We start from the raw sequence: 24,165 nt of genomic DNA on the forward strand, positions 1-24,165 counted from the left end.
AAGGCAACCAACAGAATGGGATAAGTTATTTGCAAATGACATATCAGATAAAGGGTTAGTATACAAAATTTATAAAGAACTTACCAAACCCAACACCCAAAACACAAACAATCCAGTAAAGAAATGGGCAAAAGGCATGAACAGATACTTTTCCAAAGACACCCAGATGGCTAACAGACCCATGAAAAGATGCTCAACATCACTCACCTTTAGGAAAATGCAAATCAAAACCACAATGAGATACCACCTCACACCATCAGAATGGCTAAACAATTCAGGAAACAATGGATACTGGCGAAGATGCAGAGAAAGGAGAACAACTTTTGCACTGTTGGTGGGAATGCAAACTGGCGTAGCCACTGTGGAAAACAGTATAGAGGTTCCTCAAAATGTTAAAAATAGAGTTACCCTATGACCCAGCAATTGCACTACTAGGTATTTATCCAAAGGATGCAGAAATGTGGATCCAAAGGGGCACATGCACACCAATATTTATAGCAGCACTATCAACAATAGCCAAGTTATGGAAAGAGCCCAAATGTTCATCAACTGATGAATGGATAAAGAAGATGTGGCATAAAAATACAATGGAATATTACTTGATGATCAAAAAGAATGGAATCTTGCCATTTGCAACAACGTGGTGGAACTAGAGTGTATTATGCTAAGCGAAATAAGTCAGTTGGAGAAAGACAAATATATGATTTTACTCATATGTGGAATTTAATAAACAAAACAGATGAACATAGGGGAAGGGAAGGAAAAACAAGATAAAACCAGAGAGGGAGGCAAACGATAAGATACTCTTAAATACAGAAAACAAACTAAGGGGTGATGGTGGGGTATTGGGTGGGGGGGATGGGCTAAATGGGCGATGTGCATTAAGGAGGGTATTTGTTGGGATGAGCACTGGGTGTTATATATTTGTGATAAATCACTAAATTCTATTCCTGAAGCCCTTATTACACTACATGTTAACTAACTTGGATTTAAATAAAGTAAAAAATAAATTAAAAAATAAAAATATTAAAAGAAATTAACAGGTTTTATAGGCTAAAATAAAGATTATACAAGCTGTTGTTAGTGGGGGAGAAAAACAGAATCCTTGACTCTAACATTTGCCTGCTGGGTGACATTAGGCAAGTTACTTAAGCTCTCGGTGCTTCAATTTTTATCATTTCTAAATGTTAATAATAAAAATGTATAAGATGAAAATTAAGTAAGCCTCTTGTACATTGCATGGAAAACAAGGTGATTCAATATATGACCACTAATATTATTGGCGTATTTCTCAATTGTAACAAGCTTTTGTCAGAGATTGTAAGATGTACCACGGACTTCACATTAACTCTTTTGGAGAAAACCACAACCAAATATAATGTTAAATGCACCCAATTTAAAAAAACCTAATTTACAACATCATAGATTTATCTCTACAAATACATGCTGCCTTCCTTTTCAGGATGACAATCACAATTGGGTCTAACATGCCTATCAAGTATGGCCATTGGCTGTTACATGTAATGTAATGGTAACCGCTGCTGGTGATCTGGACCTTGTTAGCATCTTTGTGATATAGCAGAATAATTTAATCACATGTCAAAGAATATTGTGGGTTATGTGGGGTTTCATTAGTTTCTTTGCATTTCCTTTTTGGCTACCTTGTGTTGTTGCGGATAATTACATTACAAGTAAGTTTAAGTAAAGAGTTTTTCTGGGAAGAGCTGGAAGCTTTTGATAGATTTGGGCATCTGAATTATAGTTTTTGACACATCAGTTGGTCTTAACAATTGAAAATCTTATAATCTGTTCTCAGAATTTTGGCAATTTTTACTGCTTTCAATCACAGCATCCAATGTATGGTTAATTTTGTGCATACACAAAATTTTGTTCTATGTTGCATTATTAGTGGAATCTTTAAAAAGGCCTTTTAAGTGATAATTGTAATGTGGATTTAAATTTACCAGCTATCTGTACACGTGAGACTAATATAAGACTGTATGTTGACTGTAGTGGAATTAAAATTTAAAAATAATAAAAATAGATAAATGAATAAATTCACCAGCTATCAGTGCAAATAACTCCACAGAAGTAACAGGTGACGAACTGACCCACATCATGTGAATTTCCTAACCGCAGAGGGGGTGAAAATTGTGAGTGGATGCCATCCACTCGTTCTCTGCCTTCTCGAACCTGACTGCACATTAGAATCATCTGGGCAACTTAAAAGATTCCCACATCCTCAGGCCGAATCCCAAACCAAGTAGTCTGATATCACTACTTTTAGAGTTCTTCAGATGATTTCAATGTGCAGTGGAGATTGAGGACCACCCCTGTACCAGTGGCTGGTGACCTTCTTTTGACACATGTGTGATGTATCTTCATCGCAGAGATGTTAAAGTGTGAAAATTAATTAAGAAAAACAAGAGATCTAAGAAAACAGGGTATTATTATTGTTATTGTTAGCCCAGCCCCAGGAAGATTCAGACCATGAAAAATAACGTATTGGCTCAGACCCATTTTGTGGAAAAACCGATGTTCCTTTGTTGTCCTTTATTGCACATTTGGTAGTTCCTACTAGGAATGTGTCTGAGTGATTGCCTTTCCTTTAGTTACTACCAAAGACCTGACAAGAGGCTTAAAGACAAGGCCTGACACTCAAGCCCTCTAAAGAAAAAAAAAAAGAAAAGAAAAAAGGAGGTGTAGAATGCATCTAATGCTCCTTGTCAATGAGCATTAGATGCACCTGTATCCTGTTCTCTCTTGTCCCCTTTGAGTTCGTTTCAGCATCCCAAATGCTCCGGGACTGGACCTCAGTGCTTCCTCTGATCCAGTGGTATCCTCTCTCTACCCATCCCCAAGGCATGGAGAATGGATCTCAGGTTCTTTTAACATCAGGAAAAAGTGTCCCTCCAAGTTGGATGATGGCCGAGCAGCTTACAGTACGTGTAATTGCAGGTGTTAACTGCACTACGTTTCTAGGATGGACTGATTTCTTTCCAATGGATATTTGTAGTTTTTTCCCACAGGTCTATCAGGTCCGAGCATATCACTATACCTAGGCATTAACGTTTGCATATTTGCAGAGCCCATTGTATTGCCAGCGACGAAACTAACCTCAGGAGAAGCTGCAATTAACCTTCACCTGCTCATCATTTTAAGCCTGCCAACCGAGAAGACTGGGGACTTATTTCTTCACATCTGACAGCCACACGGCCCACCAGGCAATTAGGAAAATATATTGAGTGGAGCGGTCTTTTCACAGATCACATGTGGAAATCAGCATTACAGAAGGAAGTGTTAGGATCCTCATTTACCGCAGACGACGTGCTCATTATAAACTCATTAACTACTAGGTTGAAAATACAGTCCAGAAACAGAGTGCAGAGTAGTTCATATTTAATACTTTCATATTTCCTTAAAAGTAGTTTGTTAAATGGTGGCACAGCAATAAATCAATATAGTCAATAAGTCTGTAGTCCTCGAAGTAGGTTTAGACAGGAGAAAGATGGGCCCAGTTAATTAAAGAAGGAAACAGATGGGTATGACATATAGGCAGGGATAACAAAGGAGGGTTCAAAATGTAAAATATAAGTTGTGGAGGAGTTTTAGAAAATGGATAAGCTTACTGCATAATTTACAGTGACATAAACCTCCTTGAGAAAGATCAGATGAGTATTTGTAATCTCTTCTGGCTTAGTAAAGTTTTAAATATTTTATGTTTAATATCTTAATATCTGGGTTTTGATGTGATTAGGAATATAGCTTTGCTTTCCAAATAGCTGACCAACTTTCAAATATTTTTCATCACTTTTGAGTAATTTTCATTCCCTCTTTTGTGATTCTCTGTTCAACATCTATTGAAATCTCTGTTTCTGAGTTGTAGTTGATTTGAGTAATAGTCGGCCCTTTTGATTATTGTGGTTTTGAAGTAGATTTTAACGTGTCACGTAAATTACCTTACTGCTTTTGCTCAGAATGTCCTTGCCTACAGTCTTCCATTAATTTAACAAAAGAACTATTTTGTCAAGCTCCAGAGATAGGCATTGTCTCCCAAGAAGACGATTACATGAATCATTGTTGATATTCAGTTGGGATCTTAGGAATAAAAAAGGGAGGGGATGGGATAGTGGCATCATGAACAGATTGCACACAAATGAATAATACCTACCACTTCATAGCACTCATCGCGGGCTAAGTGCTGCTTAGAGTGATTTGCACATATTGTTTGATTTAACCCTCAAAACTATTCTATTGTTATCTCTAGACTCTAGAAACTATGGTTGAGTTTCCATCGTGTGCTCCAGGGCACACGGCTGGCATACCTTGGAGCCAGGGCCCAAATTCAGACAGTCACCGCCAGATGCTGCTCTTGGTCACTATACTTTTTTCCTCTCAGGGTCGTCTGATAATGCAGAGTGTAGAGGTTACTTAATAATTAATACTCACATTTAACATGCCTTTCATCTCGATTGCACAAAGCACTTATACATGCATGATCTCACTTTGTGCCCCTTCCTTTGTGCAGAACGTATAGAAATGCATGGTTGGACATACTGTCCTTACTAGAGAATTTTAGCCAGGGTTGAAAACCACTGGTTTATACTTCCATGAAGTTTCTCTTATCAAGGTGGTTTTTTTAAGCTTTATGCTTTCCTTTATTGTACACGTTACAAATTGTGGCTATACATCACAAGATGGTTTGTAAGTTGTTAGCAGGTAATTGAAATTTAATATTCAACCATGCTTAGTGATGGCATTATAATTTATTATACCCATCATTAGAGAGTTTCAGGAAAAAATATTGGAGAAAAAAGGGCAAGAATCACCAACCAAAATATTAACTCTTTTAGACTTCATGGTGAACGTTTATTTTTACCTGGTGCGAGACGGAAGACAAATGTGAGCAAGATTCACGACCCCTGGGGGTATGTTAGAGCTATTTCTAATTGCTTCCTTAATGGCAGTCAGGGTTTTACTCTCCCCACCATCATGGCCCTCAAGAAAGGGGCAAGTTAAAGTCCATGTTAGAGAGGTTGAGAGTGAAATGGAGAGGCAATCTTCACCAGATGGGGAGAGGAAGCAAATCAAAGCCCTTCCACCAACCAAGGGAATATGGAGGGGAAGGAAAGGAAAAGAAGGGAAGGAGAAAGTAGGGCCAGGAAGTCTGTTCCTAGGTCCTCAACACCCCTTCTTCTGCCTTGGGCTTTATCTCAGAGGACAGGCTGGGGGAAATAGGAACAGACTTGGGTGTAGCTGGAGGGAGGGGATAAGGAGAGTCCTGGTCATGTCCAACACGGCCCTTCAGCCTTTCAAGTGTACAGCTCAGTGATTTGTGGTACAATCACCAGGTTATGTCATCGCTAATTCTGTGACATTTAATCTGTACCTGAAGTTTTTCTTAGTGCAGTTGTGGCACCGTGGAGCAGACAATACCTCCGAAAACTAGGCTGATCTTTCTGTGTGTATTTAATTAGGTGCCTCCACCGTACAGTCTTATTCAATCCCGCAAATTCTGTGTGTGTCCGAAACCCTGGCTCTTTGGATAAAGACAAGGTTTAGGAAGCCTCAGTTGCCTGTGATGTCTTATGTCAGACCCAACTTTCCATAAACGCCAGTATCTGTGGAAGTAGCTGGGACATATATTTGAAAAACAGATGTGGGTATCGTTAGCATGTTCGCAGTAATCATAAGGTAGTGTGATCCGAGAACCTCCTTAACTGCTATAGTTCCCTTGATTCATGATCAAAAATCCCGATTCAACAGAAAGTCCTCCTTTCTTATCAGTGAGTTGAATAGATGAGCAAAAGATTAATGCACCCATTAAAGGCAGAAAAAAGGGATTCCACTTCCAGAAAATAGGATGAGATCTTTGCAAATCACTTCATCATCCTACGAGGCAATGCCAGGAATCAGAATTTCCATTAACCTTAGTGCCATGAGAAGACTAGAAAGTGGCTAACGGGTTGCATTAGGTAGAGAATAGAAGGAAAGAAAACCACGAGAGCAATGGGACCCATAGAAGAAGAAGGAAGTTTCAGGGTACGGGGCGAGGATGTGGGGAGACCTGGGTGGACACAGAGCAGGAGCTGTTCCAACTGCCTAGTGTGCTGCTCTGAGATGAAAACCAAGGTCAGCTGCTTGCAGGTGATGTTTTCCTTTAAACAAAACAAAACAAAACAAAACAAAACAAAACAAAACAAAACTAAACAGGGGCCCGGGGTGGCTCAGTCGGTTGAGCATTCGACTTCAGCTCAGGTCATGGTCTCGTGGTTTGTGGGTTTGAGCTGTGCTGACAGGTCAGAGTCTGGAGCCTGCTTCGGATTCTGTGCCCCTCTCTCTCTCTTTCTCTCTCTCTCTCTCTCAAAAATAAACATTAAAAAACAGTTACTCTTTAAAAAAATTTTTAATGTTTATTTTTGAGAGAGAGAGAGAGAGCGTGAGCATGAGTGGGGGAGGGGTAGAGAAAGAGGGAGACACAGATTCCAAAGCAGGCTCCAAGCTCAGAGCTGTCAGCACAGAGCCCGACGCGGGGCTCGAATTCACACACGGTGAGATCATGACATGAGCCAAAGTCAGACGTTTAACCGACTACGCCACCGGGCACCCCCCCCCCCCCGACCACCTCGGAAAAAACAGTTCATTTTAAAAGGGTAATGACAATAATACTGTTGTGATTATTTAAAAACAACTGTATGGTTCAGCCAGTCAAAGCAATGTTGGAGGCACCAGGTTTGAAAAAGTCAGTGACACTGTATTTTGCAATACACGCTTATGGCCTTTCTCAGTAGCAGGCTTGTTAAAGTAAGTCCCCGATATTTGGAGGCAGACCCAAACAGCATCTAAGTTCCAAATGTTTCACACCAAATTAAGATTCAGGAGGTGGGTATCACCAGGAGACAGCACCAGGGCTCCCAAGGAAATCAGATGAAGAGCAAATATTTTCAAGAGCTCGGGGGACTTTCTAATTACACTAGGCTGGAGAAATATGGTTCCAACAAAGGTGAATTGTCATCCCAACTAGGTAAAAACCACGACATTCTGAAGAGACATGTGATCTTCCCTCATAAAAATCTTTTATTGGCACACCAGAAATATCCATTTTTTTCTAGTACAGTAGCTGTATGCATCTACAATGGCCATTCTGTGTAAACTACGTGTTACAAGTCACTAGAAATCTAATTAGCAAGATGAATTCAATAAAGAACAAGAGTAATTATGAGTCTACAGCGGCCCAGCCTTCGAGTCTCATTGGAGAGTAAATCAAATATCAAACTAGTGTTGCCCTGCAACAGAGTTTTTCTGTAGCCAAGAAACCAAGATGGACGTAAACAGGATAGCACCCATTCAATAAATTAGGTACGCTTAACTAGAAAAACACTGTAACTGATAGAAATGACCTAAATAAAGCACGAAAGGAAATAATCAGCTATTTACATATATTATTTTTTGCCAAAACTTTAGTTTGTTAGCCTTCCCACCTTACCTCTTCTATTTGTTATTCTTGTTTTTTCATGGTGAATTTCTTGGCTCACTGGCAAATGCTTAGGCAACTGATCAGGACCTCTTTCCCTGTTCTCCATTTTCTAAAACTTCATGTCAAACTAAAGAATCTGAAAGGTAACCTGTGTGAGTCTATCTCTCTAGAGAAGTAATGAGAATTATTGTTCTGCTCTCAGTCACAGCCATGACGCACAATCGCATTTTTCTTCCACACATTGTTTGAACTACTCCAGAGAGCTGGGTTGTGCATGGCAGCAGAGTGGACGGATTGGTCATTTGTGACAGGCACAGGTACACATGGAGACAAGCGTGTTGATCCTGAGAATGGGGGTGCTGTGGACTGCAACTTCAGATCCCCCATTACTGAAAATGGGGTCTCTCTCTGGTTGCTTTTGTTTCACATTTATTTTTAAGGCTTAGTGTCATTGCAGCATTAACAAATAAGAATGCTGACGTCATTTCTGTCAAAGAAGGGCTCTGTGATGAATGGCAGCAGGTACCATAATTAAAATAGCGTTGTTGAAAAGGCATCGAGTTGGTATGTTTCTGCCGCTACGGCCAGAATGTGTAGATTTTTAGCATCGCTCTTGGGGATCTGAGAGATCTTGCCAATGAGCCTCTTTGGCCCTTGTTTATTCCCTTTCTAGTACTTATAACAATTTTGTAATTGTTTTATTTTCAGTTTGCTTTCCTATGAGAATATAAGCCCTAGAAGGGCAGTAACCACACCTGTGTATTCACCACTGTGTCTCCAGTGTCTAGAACAGTGCCTGGTCCATAGTAGGTTCTCAATTAAAAACTTGTATTAAATAAATGAACCAAATCATAAATCTCCTGGTCTGCCTGTGTCTAGAGACTTTCTAGTTTGACTCGATGACCAGGGTTTCTGGCCTATCCTAATCATCCTACGTGCTGTGAACCTCTGTGTAGCCCTATGGCTAATATTTTTGTGCTTCGATGGATAGTATAACCTCTCAATGCTGCATTTGTTCTGCCCATCTCTCAAAGACTAGCTATGCAGGGCTAACTCTGCATGAGAGATAACAGGGCAAGAACCTTGTAGGAGGTAAACTGCAAGCTCCAAATTCAACTCATTCTTCCCCGCCTCTCTTTACAACCTCTTTGTCAGAAAGCTTAAGAAAAAGGTCATCGGGAGAATATTCTCTCGGTGGTACCAGTTCAGTAAGTCACCAATAACATGATCAGTAAAGAAACAAAATAGAACTCACCTACATTAAAAGAAACTTAAGTTAAATGAAAGCAAAATCTGGGAGTGGAAACTAAGTGACACGGTGGGCTGTCTAGGTCCTTTGTTGCTGGACGCGGAAGTGACGGCAGGCATCAGAGCAGGAGGGGGGTTGGAAAAGAAGGGGTGGAGCTGTGGGGTGTGAAGACACGGGGGTCCAGCTTTTCTCTCCTCCTCCCCCTCTGCTTCCGGAGTGCTCCCTCTGCATGCTGGCTGAGCTCTTGCTGTCGCTCTCTCAGGCAGAGGTGAGGACGGCCCGGCCCGTCGTCCTTAGGCTATTGATGCTCTGCTGGAGTAGAAGTCGGGGACTGGGAGCCCGGTGTGAAGCGTGACCTGGGGGACGAGACTGTGAGTCCTGGAGGCACCGCGGGAACCCTCCCGGCATGCCCCTCCCCAGGGCACAGGGCATGTGTTCCTAATTCAACAGGGGCCCTGTTGGCTTCCTTTAACGTCTATTCTAGTAGACGTTAAAGAGAATTCTAGTAGAATTCTGCCTGTGCGAGGAGCCTGGCCACCATGGTGGGCTCCCAAATCCTGGAGACACTTGATAATATGGTTCTCATCCATCTGCCTCTTTTAAGGATCCTGGGAAGACCGTGTTCCTTATGACCGAAGACACAGGCATTGATCTGCAGGTAGCAAAGCCTGTTGGCGAGGACGCAGTGACACTGCCAAGTCCATGGATAGAGAACAGGTGAGCAGACAACCCTTCCCTTACCACTTGTCCACTAGTCACTCCCAGGAGGATAAGCCTTTCGTATGGGGAACAAACAGGTGATTGCCAGGTAAGAAGAAACATGGGCACTTATACGGTTTCCCTGGTTCCGTGCAGCCTTGCACTTCAGTGGGAAGCTGCACGGATGAGGCTGGAACTGTTCCATGCGGGGCTGTCATCCCTCCCCTTCTCGTCCCTGTCTCCCCCAGCCCAAGAGTCTTTCTCCAGATACTCAGAACATCCCGGAAACCGCTGAAGAGCATTGAGTGCCATACTCCTGGGAAGGGGAAACAGCTGAAAATGTGGAAAACTTCGAAGGAGGTTTTTCTAAGACTCACTTCTAGGGCAATTTATGGTTTTCTTCCTTCCAAGGTAGAGGCTGACCTCTGAGAGATTAGATTTCAGCCTCCCAGAAAACCCGGTCTAGTCGCAGGAAGAGAGAAGGGCAGAGGTCACTGGGTTACAATCACTTTTACTGCACACACTGATAAACGACAATGCTTTTTTTTGTTGTTTTAATAGTTCCCGAGACTGCAGTTCTGAACAGAGCAAAAATCACCTGCAGTGTTTTGATTCCCAAGGCCTATGTGTCTTAAGGCGGCCGTCTGCTGAATGAGGTGCACAGCTGATAATGAGAGCTCCAGGTGAGAAGGGCAGGGGCAGCCCCTCAGGGCACCCCACGGCTCTCTGATCTTTGCCCCAGCCGTGGCCCCTTGGTCCCACCTTGCCCCTGTGAGGCCCCTCATACCTCAGAAACTTTGTCCTGGTTGCTCCCTCTGCCAGGAAGCCTCCACACGGCTCGCTCCCCACCCCCCTCCAAGGCTCAGCTCACCTGCCACAGCACTAAGACCTACCCTCAGACTGCAGCTGCCCGCCCGTCCAACCCCAGCACTCTCCACCCCCTCGCCCTGCCCTTGGCCTTGTCTCCCTTGCACTTACTGCCTTCTAACACATTATATAATTAACGCAGTAATTTGCTTATTATTTCTTCTATCTCCTGTCACTCTACGAGGGCACAATTTTGCATGTTTTGTTTTCACTGATAAACAACAATACTTACAGTAATTATAATAATGGTGCCTTGCGTATTAAAGGCACCCAGTAGGTGTTTGTTGAGTGAATGCATGAGAAGAACCTGTAGTTTTGCCATTTGCAGTAAATCCTAAGTGGCCCACAGGCAGGGATTGTTTTCTATCCCTGTGGCACCTAATAGAACCGAGTAAGAGTGCAGAGAAGATGTTCAGGATTTCTGATAATGGTGCTAAAACTTCAGTCTCACACCTTCACTTCTGGGGTGCTTCTGGCGCTCTGAATAAGTCATTCCATCTGTTTTCATTCCAGCTGGTTCAGGGGTTTCGTTCCTACTAGGGATGAATCTAGGCCTCGGGGACGATCAATAGCAAACCATGAACAGAGTTCCAATTCGCTGTTCATTAGACTGCGTCCAAGCTTAACGAAGGGGCTGATGCTGATCTGGAATCATCTCAGTTGTCACCGTTGATCCCTTTCCCCTCTCCTTTCCTCCGTGTCTTGGTCTGGGCCTTACACGGTTGGCTTCCCTGTCTCGGGGATCAATGTACTGCCCGCGGGCAGCCTTTGAAGCGGAGCGAGCGGAAGCCGAGGTGACACCCGGGGGCGCGGTGCTTACCTGCACGTTCCTGTTCAGGCTGACGGCCGGGAAGAACAGGCCTTCCACGTTCTCGAAGGCTATGGGCCCCTGCTGTTCGTCGTTGATAAAAAATGTCAAGGTTTTCCGATTTAAGTCGAGGAGCACCCCGATGGTGGCCCCCTTGGTGATTCCTCCCTCAGTTCTGTGAGAAAAAAAAAAAAAAAATCACGTGTCATCATTCTAGAAGCTCCCCTTTTTGTGCTAAATGTGCAAACCCTTTTGACTAACCAGTGTTTCTCGGCCTGTTTAAGAGCATCGTTCCCCACATCCAAGGAGCATCTTCAAATATCTTTTCTCCTTAATCACCCCTCCTCACAAAATTTTCATATCACAGATATGCTGCGTATGTTTCTGTGTTGTGTATATCTGTGCTTTGTGAATGAAAAGAGTAACGTGTTTTGCTTGCCCCCAACCCCCACACTAATTTTCACTCCCTTGGGGGGAGATAGCGCCCCCTGTTGAGAATATAGAGTCAACCACACTGCTCTGCTGTTGCTGAGGGTGAACTCTTTCTCAGAAGGTCTCTACCACTGAACCACAGCAGCAGAAAACAAATCAGTAAAGTGCAAGAAAAAACAAAGTAGGCTTTGGGCTATCAGAGCTCTGCCTACAGCTGTGCTGTGTACTTTGCACAAATGGTGTGGCTTGAACATCAACTCCAAAATGACTTAATTTGAAAGTCAAAATAAAGAGGCACTTAAGCTAAATCTAAAGCATATGCATGAAAAATTGGATTTGGGGCCTTATGCTACTCATTAAATAGAAAAACTCATTCCGGAAAGATGTTAATTTTTGGGCTGTTGAGTTTGAATTGAGAAGGCTGTCCATAAAATGACAACATCGAAGAGGATTCTCCCCTGCAAAGTGAAACAATTATATTGCAGAAGATGGAGTGGTTTTCAAGAACCTGCACTGAAATGTCACTTTAAAACAAAGTATGTCTTATGCTCCAGTTGGTAGTTTCTCAAAAGTCATTAACACGGATGACCAGATTTGTCTTACCGGCCGCTTCCCAACTCTTTGAGGTCTAGCAATATTGAGCTTCACCCTGATCTCAGCAGAGCATACAAATTGGTAAGTGTTGTTCCTCCCCCCCGGCATGCAGAATACAGACTGTACATAGCGGTTAAAAGACAGGCTTGTACGTTGCATCTTGTTAATCACAGCTTCAACAATGACAGCACAGGCGACGTGCAGTCTGCACGCAAGCAGACGTGTTCAGCTTCAAGAATGTGTTTTTTTTTTTTTTGCATAGTGTGACACTTGTGTTATTCTTTACTCCTTTACTCCAAAATAAAGAAGCTAGAAGGGAAAAGTAAGTGTGCTACCTCGGGGAATGGCATCAGGAATCTAGTGACTGAGGGCTCCCCCACGTGCAAATCACCAAAGGTGACCGCTCATCTACATCTAGAAGGATTTGATATCAGGCTGCAAGGACATGTATGTTCACTTTCAGCGATAGTGGACAACGCACACCTGAGTGGAGGTGTATAGAAAAAGTCTAAGGGAGTAGGAAGTGGAGGTCCTAAGAATCCTACTGGCTGGAGAAGCAGCAGAGATGATGTATCCAGAAAAAGGTAAGACTGTGGAGCCCACCAGCCTACCACTGCCAGACTCGCTTTCCTTTTGATCTGACTGAATAGAACTCTATATTTTTTTCCTTGAAACACCAGTGAGAGCGTATCTCAGGGAAATCTTTGAGAATAAGGTGGATGAGGATCCATGAAAGACACCTCTCTACTTACACAAACCAAATGATAAAGGGAGTGTAGGAGGAAAATGTGTAGCATAGATTAAATTATAATTGCTTATGATTTGCTGTTAGAGGCAAACCCAAGGAGATTTCTATGTTCTCTTTCCCCAGCAAACAAATCAAATTTATACAATAATAAGAGAGTCCTACCCAAAGGAGTAGGTGCTAAAGGTTCTCAAGTTACCCAAACTGATATCCATAAGATTTAGTTTAATGAATGGCTTCTATTCTGGGCAGTGGTAGTAATAATAATCATAACAAGAAGAACAATGGCTTCTGTTTTCAGATGCCTCTGATGTGACACATTTCCCCATATCTATCTCACTTAATCTTGAGAACACTCCCACATGAAAAAATACTATTATCCTAATTTGGTAGATTTGGAGATGAAGGTTCAGAAAAACTCAATGACTTTCCTGGGAAGTTGTAGCTCGGGATTTTAGAATCCTGGGATGTTTTCCTGAAATGGATATGCATTGGAATCCTTAGTTTCCAGCCATGGTGGAATAGAACAGTGAAGGGCCTAGGAAAGTGCTCATGTCTCTGGCATTATGCAAAACATCATATATATATATATATATATATATATATATATATATGTATGTGTGTATATATATATACACACATACATACATGCATATATACATATGTATATATGCATGTATAGATGCATATATGTATATATGCATGTATGTATGTGTGTATATACATGTATATGTATATGTATGTGTGTATATATATATATATATATACACACATAAAATAAACAAATAAACACTGAGATGAAGAGTGGTAGAATTCCCGTGCTACCCACTGAAGACCACCTGCCTGTCTCCCTTAATGTCATCTCTTTAACAGGACTTTGAGCCTGGGCTCTCGTTTTTGACCAGAAGCCAACGTGAAGAAGGCTCGGTTTGGGGGCCGCTGGGTACCTGTTGGTGTGCGAGTTGTTGTGCATGAACCAGCTCCGGTTATTGTCCACATACATTGCCCAAGCTTTGTCGTCCTTTCCTAACATCACATCCTTCATCACGTCGATGCGAGCCACGCCGAAGGCAGGGTCAGGGTGGTTGTCATAGCGGTCTACAGTTAGCTCCCAGTAGTGGACGCCCTTGGAGAAGCCGGTCTTCCCCAGCACCACCCGGTCATCGTAGCTGCTGCAGGTCACAGTCAGGTTGTCATTGGAGAAGATGATGTCAGAGTGTGCCGAGCCGGGGTCGAAAGCAAACCAGGCCACTGGGAACAAGAGAAGGGAGTGCGGTTACTAAGGCAGACCCAGTGAGCTCTACGCCGCAACACGCTCCTGCGCGGGTGAGGAGTGTCGTGTCCCGTTTTCATGCTGCCATGCAGGAAGGAGGCTTCCGGGGCCAGAGGGGGCCCTGAGTGAGCAGACCGGGGGCACGTCCTGGGAGGTGGCACTGTCTGCACCCAGAAGCAGACGGAGGACACAAGACCGATTCAGCAGGGGTTACCTGACTCAGACTGCACTCCCAACCAGGTGATCCGGGAGTGAGGTGGCATCGATTTTGGAAGGTGCAAGTCCCTTCACCCGGTGACTGGGACAACAGTACACCAGAGACATAAAGGGAGAGGGTGCGCTAAGATGCCTGTGTAACCCTGAGGCGGGGAGGCTAGGATCTACAGTCCTAGATGGAGGAGGGATAAAACACACTGAGTGAAACCAGCAAATATCCCTTCGGCAGAAGTGAAGTCTAGTCATTTTGAAAACTTCCTTAAGCGGTATTGGAAGCTTAAAGGCTGCGAAGCTGTCGGCAACATGAGCTGATGTTCATGAGTGACTGTGACTCGGACTTAAGACAGGTTGCTTTCTTTGTACCTTAAAAATAACAGTTTGCATGTTACTCCTGACCCTAACGTGTAAACTATTTTGCTGGAGCAGCAGGTATTTTGGACATCGGGTGAACACAGAATGACATCTTTGAACACATCATTATGACTCGAGTTCTAAATGCCGCCTACCAATACCACACTCTGGAGAGATGTCATTGCTGATTTACTGAACCTGTGAGCCACCTCACATGCACTTTGGTCTTTGCTATTTGTAACAGAATAAGGTTATTCCATACCTGCCAACAGCTTTTTAATGTCAACTGTTGTCATTCCAAGTGAAAGGCATGGGAGAGAGAAATAGGAAGCAAAATTGACATTGATAAGAAAACAGGTCTCTTTTGATAGGCTAATACCAAAAAAGGACTCAATTTAGGACACTGCAAACATTACAACAGTTGGTCTGACTGGTACCTTTACCCACGTGAGCGCTCATAAAGAGTGCATTGGTGTTTAAGAAAAATGGGGGGGGGGGAATGTAACCTTCTTCTAGGTATAAAATTTAAAAACACATTTTTCCAAGTATTTGAGAAAGTTATAATAGGATTTTAATGACAATTAGACAATTTTATTGACATAAAATAAGCTGCCGCCATTTATTTGCTGAAGGAGATTGAGCATGCCAACCACAAAAGTAAAAGATGACAATCACAGTAGGTGTACTTGCCTAATTGAGAGTAAGGTGCAGATTGTGTCTCAAAATTGCATCCTATAAAGAGATACTACACATCAAAGCTATGAAACAGCAACCAGGTTGATAAAAATTATTTGTATACAACGAAAAAGCACCAGCTGAAAAGAGTCACCAGAGGCCTGATTCATGAAAAACCAAAGCCCTTTTTATATTTGTTTAGTTTTCTGGATAAAAACTGTTTCTCTTGCTCTTTTAAAGATTTTTTTTTCAACGTTTTTATTTTATTTTTGGGACAGAGAGAGACAGAGCATGAACGGGGGAGGGGCAGAGAGAGAGGGAGACACAGAATCGGAAACAGGCTCCAGGCTCTGGGCCATCAGCTCAGAGCCTGACGCGGGGCTCGAACTCCCGGACCGCGAGATCGTGACCTGGCTGAAGTCGGACGCTTAACCGACTGCGCCACCCAGGCGCCCCTCTCTTGCTCTTTTAAAACGAAGAGTACATCTTTCTTTTTTCCATTTAACAAATCCTCCTCCAACTGATGCTAAACTATACAGCTTAAATTTTTATCATCTCCCCACGCTCAACCTTTTCCACTAAAATTTCCATATTAAGAAGGCTTACTGTTTAAAATGAGAAAAATGTGGGGTGGGAGGGAAGCTAAACAAAATAAAATACAAAATGAAAATGAGAAAAATTCACCCAATTGAAATGGAGAAACCAACAGATCTTGATAAAACTCTGTTCTATATTACTTGTCCATGCACTTCTAACTCTGGTGATACAGGAAGGCCTTTGTCGTGACTTGGGCCCAAGTTAAATGACACATATATGTATAAATGAACATGGAATGTAACGTGTATGTTAATAAAAGCATCCGATAATTGTTAATAATGACATGAATTAAATGTAGTAAAACAAATTACTTCATCCCCTTCTCAGATCATTTTGTTATATCAGTTCTTCTTACCGAAGGGAGGGGAGGGGGCCCTGGTGGAGGTAAGATGGTCTCAGAGACATATTAGAATCACCTGTGGAACTTTTTCACCCCCTCCAAATCTTAGAAGATTTGGATACCCCCTAGCTACTCCATGAGAAACTGGGTTGGGGGGAGGAAGCAGTCTAGTCTTAAAATGTTCAAAGGTATATAAACTATAGTTTCAAGTCATGTTGGGGACTGAGCTGGAAAATGCATTCTTGAGGAGCACTAGGGTATCCCCTAGAAAGGATCATTTAATTTTTTTAAGTCAGTAAGACCCTTATAAAGTAATTTCTAAAACAATCAAATGATAATACACTGAATTCAAATAATTTTAGAATTAAGATAGCAACTTACCATAAAAAAAGGACTAATGATTAAGTTAAAACACAAAATTGAAAGGTTATGACCTTACTTTTGGTTACTTTATTTTACTATGGGATGAGTTCACAGACAAAAGAATCATCTTCTCCCGACTCATGGATGATTTTTATGTTTAATTTCCACCAATTATCACTTAATTCCTATTCATGGGTTAGAGCATAGTGAGTACTGACCACAGGGGTTTGATTAAAGCTGAATCGCCTATCCCACTTTGGAAATAAATCTGTAGAATCTAAATAGGGCTTTTGAAAATTTTAAATGAATCATGCCTTGTGCAAGTCTTTTTCAAAACAAGTTCTCTGAAATCTTTTTACACTATTTAAAACATACCACCATACATTTAAGATTCAACGATACAATGAGCACAATGCTGTGAAATACAGCCATCACATCTCCCCAAATCCACATTTCATTTTATTCTTGAGACAGTACGTGTTACAAAGACTACAACAATATTTCAGTACATTGGACACAGGTGAAAAGAGTTCCATAACAAAGCATGTCTTGAAAGCCAGTAGTGCACAGAAAAACAATAAGAAACATAAAAGCACAAAGAAAAAGGTCGTTTTAAAGGGAGCTTGAAGTCCCTGCATCCTTTTTGCACTGTCATGCTGTGGCCTTCTTCATTCCAGGATGTGGGATGAGCAAAAAGAAGAAAATAAAAAACAAAAGAAACCTTTGGAAATGTGAAATGTGCACCACGTGTATCCACGATTACAATATAGTCCTGAAGAGATCAAATAGGTCTGCATCTTAGATGTTTTCGGGTTCTATTTGCTAGACAGAGTTGATTGCACAGTAACGCATGTCTAGCTTCCCTGAAATCAGCCTGAAGCCCTGTCACAACCTGCTTGGCTGTAGGAAACTTGGGGGAAGCCAGCCTTTTCCATGACTTGGATCTTTGGGCCTTAGGCCAGTTAAGGGTTTCTAATTTGGCTAGTGATGATCCCTCCCCTTCGCTAGGGAAAAAAAATCAGCCACGAGCCAGACCGTCCTACCAGTGAGCACGGGCTTTTGCAGAAAATACTTTCACTTTCTGCTCTCTGGTTTGCCCGCTTTGTAGGATGCATTCTGTTGTTGGTGTGTTTTTACTTTATTTTTCCAATAAAGATCTCTTGAGTCTATGTTTAATCAGACCACTATGAGCTGGATGCACTGATCCAGTCTCCCAGACACAGCTGGTTTCCTGGATACAGCAGGGTTGCAAATCTCCAAACGAAGGCCACAGCCTCCACTCAGCCAGCCTATGCCGTGCGATGCCACTGCATGTGATGACGGAGCGGGTTATCCGTGGCGGTACCAGCTTGTGCAAAAAGAACCATTTCGCTCGTCACTGTCCAATGCCATTGTACATTGACCACAGCTCCATGGTTGGGCCTTACACCACACAAACAAGAACGCCACAAAGCTCCAGCATCCAAATGCTCCTCAGACCGGAAGCAGGCCACAGACATAGAGACTAGCTCATTGCCCTCTCCATGCACATGAATGGCAAGAACAAAACAGGTATTCGGAAGATGCCATCAAGGCACAGAGAGATCAAGGGGAAAGATCAGACGAGCTCAGCTCACCCGGTGCATTGAGAGACTGCAAAGAGGAATGCAAGCTCAGCTGGTGGGGTGAGGGTCGGAAATCAAAGTAGGATCTCCCGGGAAAGCTGGGTTGTAGATTAAGGGTGGAGGAGAAAGGACTCATTCTACGGAGCGGCAATCTTTCCGAAGGCACTGGAAAAGGGAGTGTCTGTTCTTCTGAATCTGTGTCTAAATGTAAGATCAATGCAAACTAGAGATCAGAAATCTGGTACCTGCCCGTGCACGGTTCCCCAAGACCTGCCTTACCAGTGCGTGTGCACAAAGCCTCATCCATCCCGCAGGTGCCACGAGGCATTTACAAAACCAACGTGGCTTGGGGCTAGGAGGGCACTCTCAGCAGCCAGGACTCAAGAGCACGGGACACCTCAAATATCACAGACAATTGCTTTCACTTCTCCCAATTCTCAGTGGTAGAGACAGTATCTTGGAAGGTTCCCTTTTAATTCAATATTTTAGAGTTGAATTTAGAAGCTTTAGAGGTAGATTTTACCCATTGATGACCAAGAGTAACACTTTACCCCTTTCGGCTACCTTGGAAGGAAGTTACTACCTGTATAACAATGACCTCTTAAAGGGTTTTTGTTTAGGAAATGATGATTTTTTTTACCCACTCTTTGCTTTTCCATATTTTTCCCTTTTCTCTCTTATGTATATATTTCCGTTTCTGAATGGACGAGATGATTTTTCTTGTGTACTAGCACACAAGACCTGCTCTTGAATAGGATAGGAAGATAGGGCTGAGCAAGTAATCAGGGAAGGAGCCTTACCTTTGTTTCCGAATTAAGATCAGACCCCAGCAATGCCACTTGGACATCTCTGGTTGTCTAATAATAAACAAACTGGGGCAGTGGTAAGGTGCGTTGGTGGCAAAAATGTCTTTATTTTCAGATACTTGGGTATGGCATGAAGGTCACTATTATATTAAATAAAGACTTATCGATTATCCGACCTGGTTTTAGAAGCGCTTATTAGATAGTTTCTCTAAATTGCTAAAATCACTCCTTTCTCTTTTGTCAAACAAGAGCTGGTTCTACGCAGCAGGGTGGTCTGGTCAGAGACAGATATTTTATCAATTGGGGCCTTCTTAGAACACAGTTTGACAATAATAATTTAAGAAATAGACACGGTACAATGGTAATATTCTATGTCCAAAAACACCAAGCAACCATCTTTTCATTGAAAAAATAATTTTGTTTTTGTGGCCAGAGGATGTTCCTAGGGATACTTTTCTGGTTTGAGTATGTCAGCATGCTTCTCGTGTTGACCATACCCTTAGCCTATCAAAATACTATTGTGGACATGTTCAAGCCAAAAGAACTCAAGTGTGTGCGTGTGTGTGTGTGTGTGCGCGCGCGCGCGCGCGCGCGCGCATGCGCGTATAACACGATCCTATTTGCAAAGCTCAGAATAAGGGGATTGGCTAGTTTCAGTTGAAACTGCCAAGAGTCAGTCCCATTTTAGTTTCTGAATTTACAATATTAAAATTAGCTTTTTGGGCTTTACTCTTATCCTTGGGGAATTTTCTTTTTAAGAAGTATAAAAAGATCCCAGAGAAAAGGAATTGCTATCTATGGAGTTAAGGTGTTGTGTTCCCAATCACAATATATTAAAATTTCTTCAACCTAAACTTCATATAATTTCGGTGATTTGACGTACGTGGTCATTTCTTGGCTCAAAAATGTTAAATAAGAAATGATTCTGATTCTATAATTGTCTCAAGGGGGAACTAGTCTTTTAGTTTAATGGAAAAATTTTGAAATACAGCACCACAAACTGACATGGGCTTCGTTTAGGAAGAGAAGGCCATATTTATGTCAGTAAAAGATTTTTCATTAACAAGAATTTGCTTGGAAATGTATTTTTCACCAGGTGGTAGCAATCAATTCATTATATTGAAAATACTTGTTGCTTTAAAAATTAAGGGAAAGGATATACGTAGTAAAATGAATTCCAGAGTATATTGAACCTCCAGGTCATCATCTGAAAACCAAGGAAGAGATGTATACTGAATCCAGATCGCAGGGACCATACCCAAGCCATCATGAATCGTACTCACCTTTCCTATTCTCAGTACTGAGTTGGTGATGGCACCATTCTGTGGGGTGGGGGCTGTGAGTAGCTGTGGTCATTCATACAATCAACAACTTGACACTAAAATAGTTATTGCTTTTCTATCCTTTTATGTGGGTCCATTATATTGATGACCCAATTTTCCTTGACTTCTCTCACTCTTGAACTATGCCCTCTCTTCAGACAAGCTTATTTAATATGCAACCATTCCATCTCTGTCTTTTTTCCCCCACCAATGGCCTCCCATACTCTTCAGCTGGGCTCATGTTCTCTAAGGAGAGTCTAAAAAAATTTCTTACCTCGTTGTGAAAACTTTCCAAATGAATTACAAGAGAGAGAGTGTTTTCCACCTGATCCCAGCAGGCCTAAACAACAGTGCCCCTTTATGCCCTTCCCCATGGGCACATAGTACAAATGTTTGGTCAGTTGCCTCTAGGTCATCTATGTTACCTGATGTTATCTTAGATTACAGGAGTCTTAGAGGAAGACACTTCTTTCAGTAACGTCTAAGGAGCAATCATCATGCTTCCCCTTGAGATATCCTGGGTGGAAGAACTCATTGCCTCTGGGCAGCCCCTCTCCAGTTTATAGTTACTGTTTATATTGCTCTGGATATTCCTCTTTGGGATCTTTACTCATCAATTGTAGCATTACTATCTGGGGCCAAGATAGTTTTAGTTCTTCAAGTATTTGAGGGCAGTCAGCAAACCCCTTTAAATCTTCCCTTTTCTGGGCTAAATAGAATCTATTTCCAACCCTTGTTCTATGGTATGCATTTCAAATCTTTACTTTCATTGTCTTGCCCTCTGGATATATTCAAAAACATGAACCAAAGATAATATGACAATATTGGGAACAGTATTGCCACTCCCCGGTTTAGCCAAATCACACAACTCACAATGAATATACACACAGCTATGCAGGAAGGATGTACATCCTCCTCCCTCACCTCCTCTTGAAAGCACAACTATTGAGATCTGGAGAAAGTTTCTTAGTCATCAGTATTCTATTAGCCAAGACAAATAGGAACAAAGTTAATCTTTTTTTCCCCCAAAATACATGATATGGAAGCCATGTTTCAGATCATAGCTAATATGCAGGATCATTATTATTATTTTTTATTAAAAATGTTTAATGTTTATTTATTTTTGAGAGAGAGAGAGAGACAGAGAGAGAGAGGGAGAGGGAGAGACAGAGAGAAGCAGAGAGAGAGGGAGACACAGAATCCGAAGTGGCTCCAGGCTCTGAGCTGTCAGCACAGAGCCTGATGTGGGGCTTGAACCCACGAACTGTGAGATCCTGACCCGAGCCAAAGGCAAACGCTTAACTGACTGAGCCACCCAGGCACTCCACAGGATCATTACTATTAATTTTTAATGTATATATCACTAGAGAAAGACACGTAGCGCCTTAAAAGATTTTTAATTTCTTGTCATGTTTCATTCCATGCAGTAATCTGTCTGCTGAAGAGTTTTGCTGAGTAAAAGCAGTTTATCAGGAAAGACCAATGGAAAGAGCAGTAGAATGTCAGCTGAATACTGTTATGGTGACTCTAGGCACAGCTGAATCTCTGGGGTGGAGACAGTGGTCATAATGGGAATGCATCAAGACACAATTTCCATCAATTCTATCAAAGACCACCATTTTCCTCTTGCCCTTGCCTAGACTGTTTTCCCTTCCCACCCAGCATTAGCTGGATTCAGGAGTTGAGGCCTCTGTTTTAAAGAAGCAGTTAAGAATTATGAAAGCAAAGATCAACTGGGGATCACACTTATTATTTAATGACTCTTGGGTTCAAGGTGAAAAAAGAATGTGTAGGTACTGTACTCCTGTTTGGCTTAGTGTTTATACTTTTTGTTGCTGTTGTTCATTAATTAACATTTACCGAACACCTACCGTGTGGCAGACATTGTATTAAAACTGAGCAGCTATGAAACATGAAGTTGGCAGGAGAACTGACCACAGGAAAAATAATAATTTAGAGAAAATCTTCTAGAGGTAGAATTTCTTGACTGATTCCAACATGTACAGAGTACGAAAGATTTCTGTAGTGTGGTAGAATATTTTAGAAATATTTCTCATCAGTCTTTGACGTATTATTTTTGGAATTCAAAGAGGAAAAGCAAACTGACAGGTCTTCCTTATGACAGTGTATGCTAATCCAGCTTTCTTTGTGACTGGTAGAATTCTTGGTCATCTTTTTGTCTGGTAGCAAACAGCTTCATAACTTGGACAGCCCTTGGGTGCTGGGCTGACAAGACAGTTATATTTCAAAGCACAGAAAGGCAGAATATGTCAGTAAGAACTGCACAAATGGCATTAAACATGAGTTTCAGTTCAATTATAAACCATCTGTAAAATAATTTGCCTTCTTTAGGAGACAAAGAAATGAATGAAGGAGGCTGAGATTCCTCAAATGATCTAATAAGCATCCAAAGTCACAATTATGTCCAACTGGCACATAACTTACAATGAAAGGTGGTATTTAAGCTCTCTTAAGTGTGGCATTAATTGCAACTGGGAAGTGAGAAGCAAATATGTTTTGAAAAATTCCTTCTAAGAGAAGAAATGAAATAGTCTCTTACCACTCCTGGGACAATTGCGTACTTTGTCATCAAATCTCCACTCCAATTTAGAATTATATCATGGAGCTATTTATAAGTAACTACCACCAGAAGAACCAAAAATTCCTATATTTCAAATAGATACAAAAGATCCCAAAGGACTAAACTGCTCTCCAGAGTGTCAACTGCAAAGCATATTCCCCAAAACCAAAGACAGGGTCTGGATCCAATTCAGTTCTATGGAAAAATTCAGAGAATTCCCTGGGATATCATGCATGTTGTCAACATTGAGAGGAACAAGGTATCTCTCTTTTCTGGGTTCTGAAACCTATCATGCTTCTCACTTTGGGTTTTGTAATATCGACCCGAATTTGTTCAAGTATGATTTACCTACCTTGAGGATTTTGTCCTGGAAATGCACAGTCTTCTAACTAAATGTTTTGGTAGCTCTGATGCTCTGAGTGAGGAGAAATAAAGCAGAGGCATAGGAAAAAAATGTCTCCAGTGGACAATATACTTCTCCCTATATGACCCTTTATCAACTATTTTCTATTATTGTTGAATTCTCAGTATCATAGGCAGATCTTTAAGACCTATTAAGACCCTTGGAGGAGGGGGGAGGTGTCTATGCCTGTTCATAGCATTTTCTGAAACAGTTAACAGATTTCACAAGTACTTTTGAAGACAGAAACCATATAAAAAAACCAGGGGTACAGATTGTAAAGAACTTATAGGTTATCTGCTCTAAGTCTCTAGTTTTGGAGACAAAAACAAAAACAAAACCACCCCCCTAAACCAAGAAGCCTCCCCACCCCCCTTCCCAAATACAACAACCACAAAGCAAAAGCCCCTAAGGTCCAGAGAAGTTAAGGGACACATCCCAAGTCACACTGCCAGTTGTGGTAGGACATGATAGGGACCTAGGCAGGATCAATTCTTGGGGAATAATACCTTGGGAGTGACAAGGCCATTGTTTCTCTTTTGTGCCTTGGAAATGCACAAAAAGGTAAAGTCTATGCCACAGGCCATGGGCACATGCCAGTGGTCTCAGAGGTGGCCAGGTTTTGTGCAGATGAACCTAATATATCATTCTCCAAATCCTGCACCATACTGCGTGAGGGTGAATCTTTCTTCTCTAAACGGAGCAGTTTTGGGGACTGGGGTGGTTAGGGATTGAAAGGCAAACACATCATCCTCCCCTTTGGGAT

General features: G+C 41.9%; 1 protein-coding gene across 1 annotated transcript in view; it reads right to left on the minus strand.

Annotated features, from left to right (window-relative positions):
- Positions 1-6,977: 6,977 nt before the first annotated feature.
- TRIM9 (tripartite motif containing 9) overlaps positions 6,978-24,165 on the minus strand; it is a 113,557-nt gene continuing 96,369 nt past the window's right edge. The window contains 3 exon segments of the mRNA XM_030319086.1: positions 6,978-9,082; positions 11,113-11,275; positions 13,819-14,122. Of these exon segments, the coding sequence (XP_030174946.1) occupies positions 9,020-9,082; positions 11,113-11,275; positions 13,819-14,122 (530 nt within the window). The 3' untranslated portion in view covers positions 6,978-9,019.

The sequence above is a fragment of the Lynx canadensis genome, chromosome B3 (assembly GCF_007474595.2).
Source record: "Lynx canadensis isolate LIC74 chromosome B3, mLynCan4.pri.v2, whole genome shotgun sequence".
Taxonomy (NCBI): Eukaryota; Metazoa; Chordata; class Mammalia; order Carnivora; family Felidae; genus Lynx; species Lynx canadensis.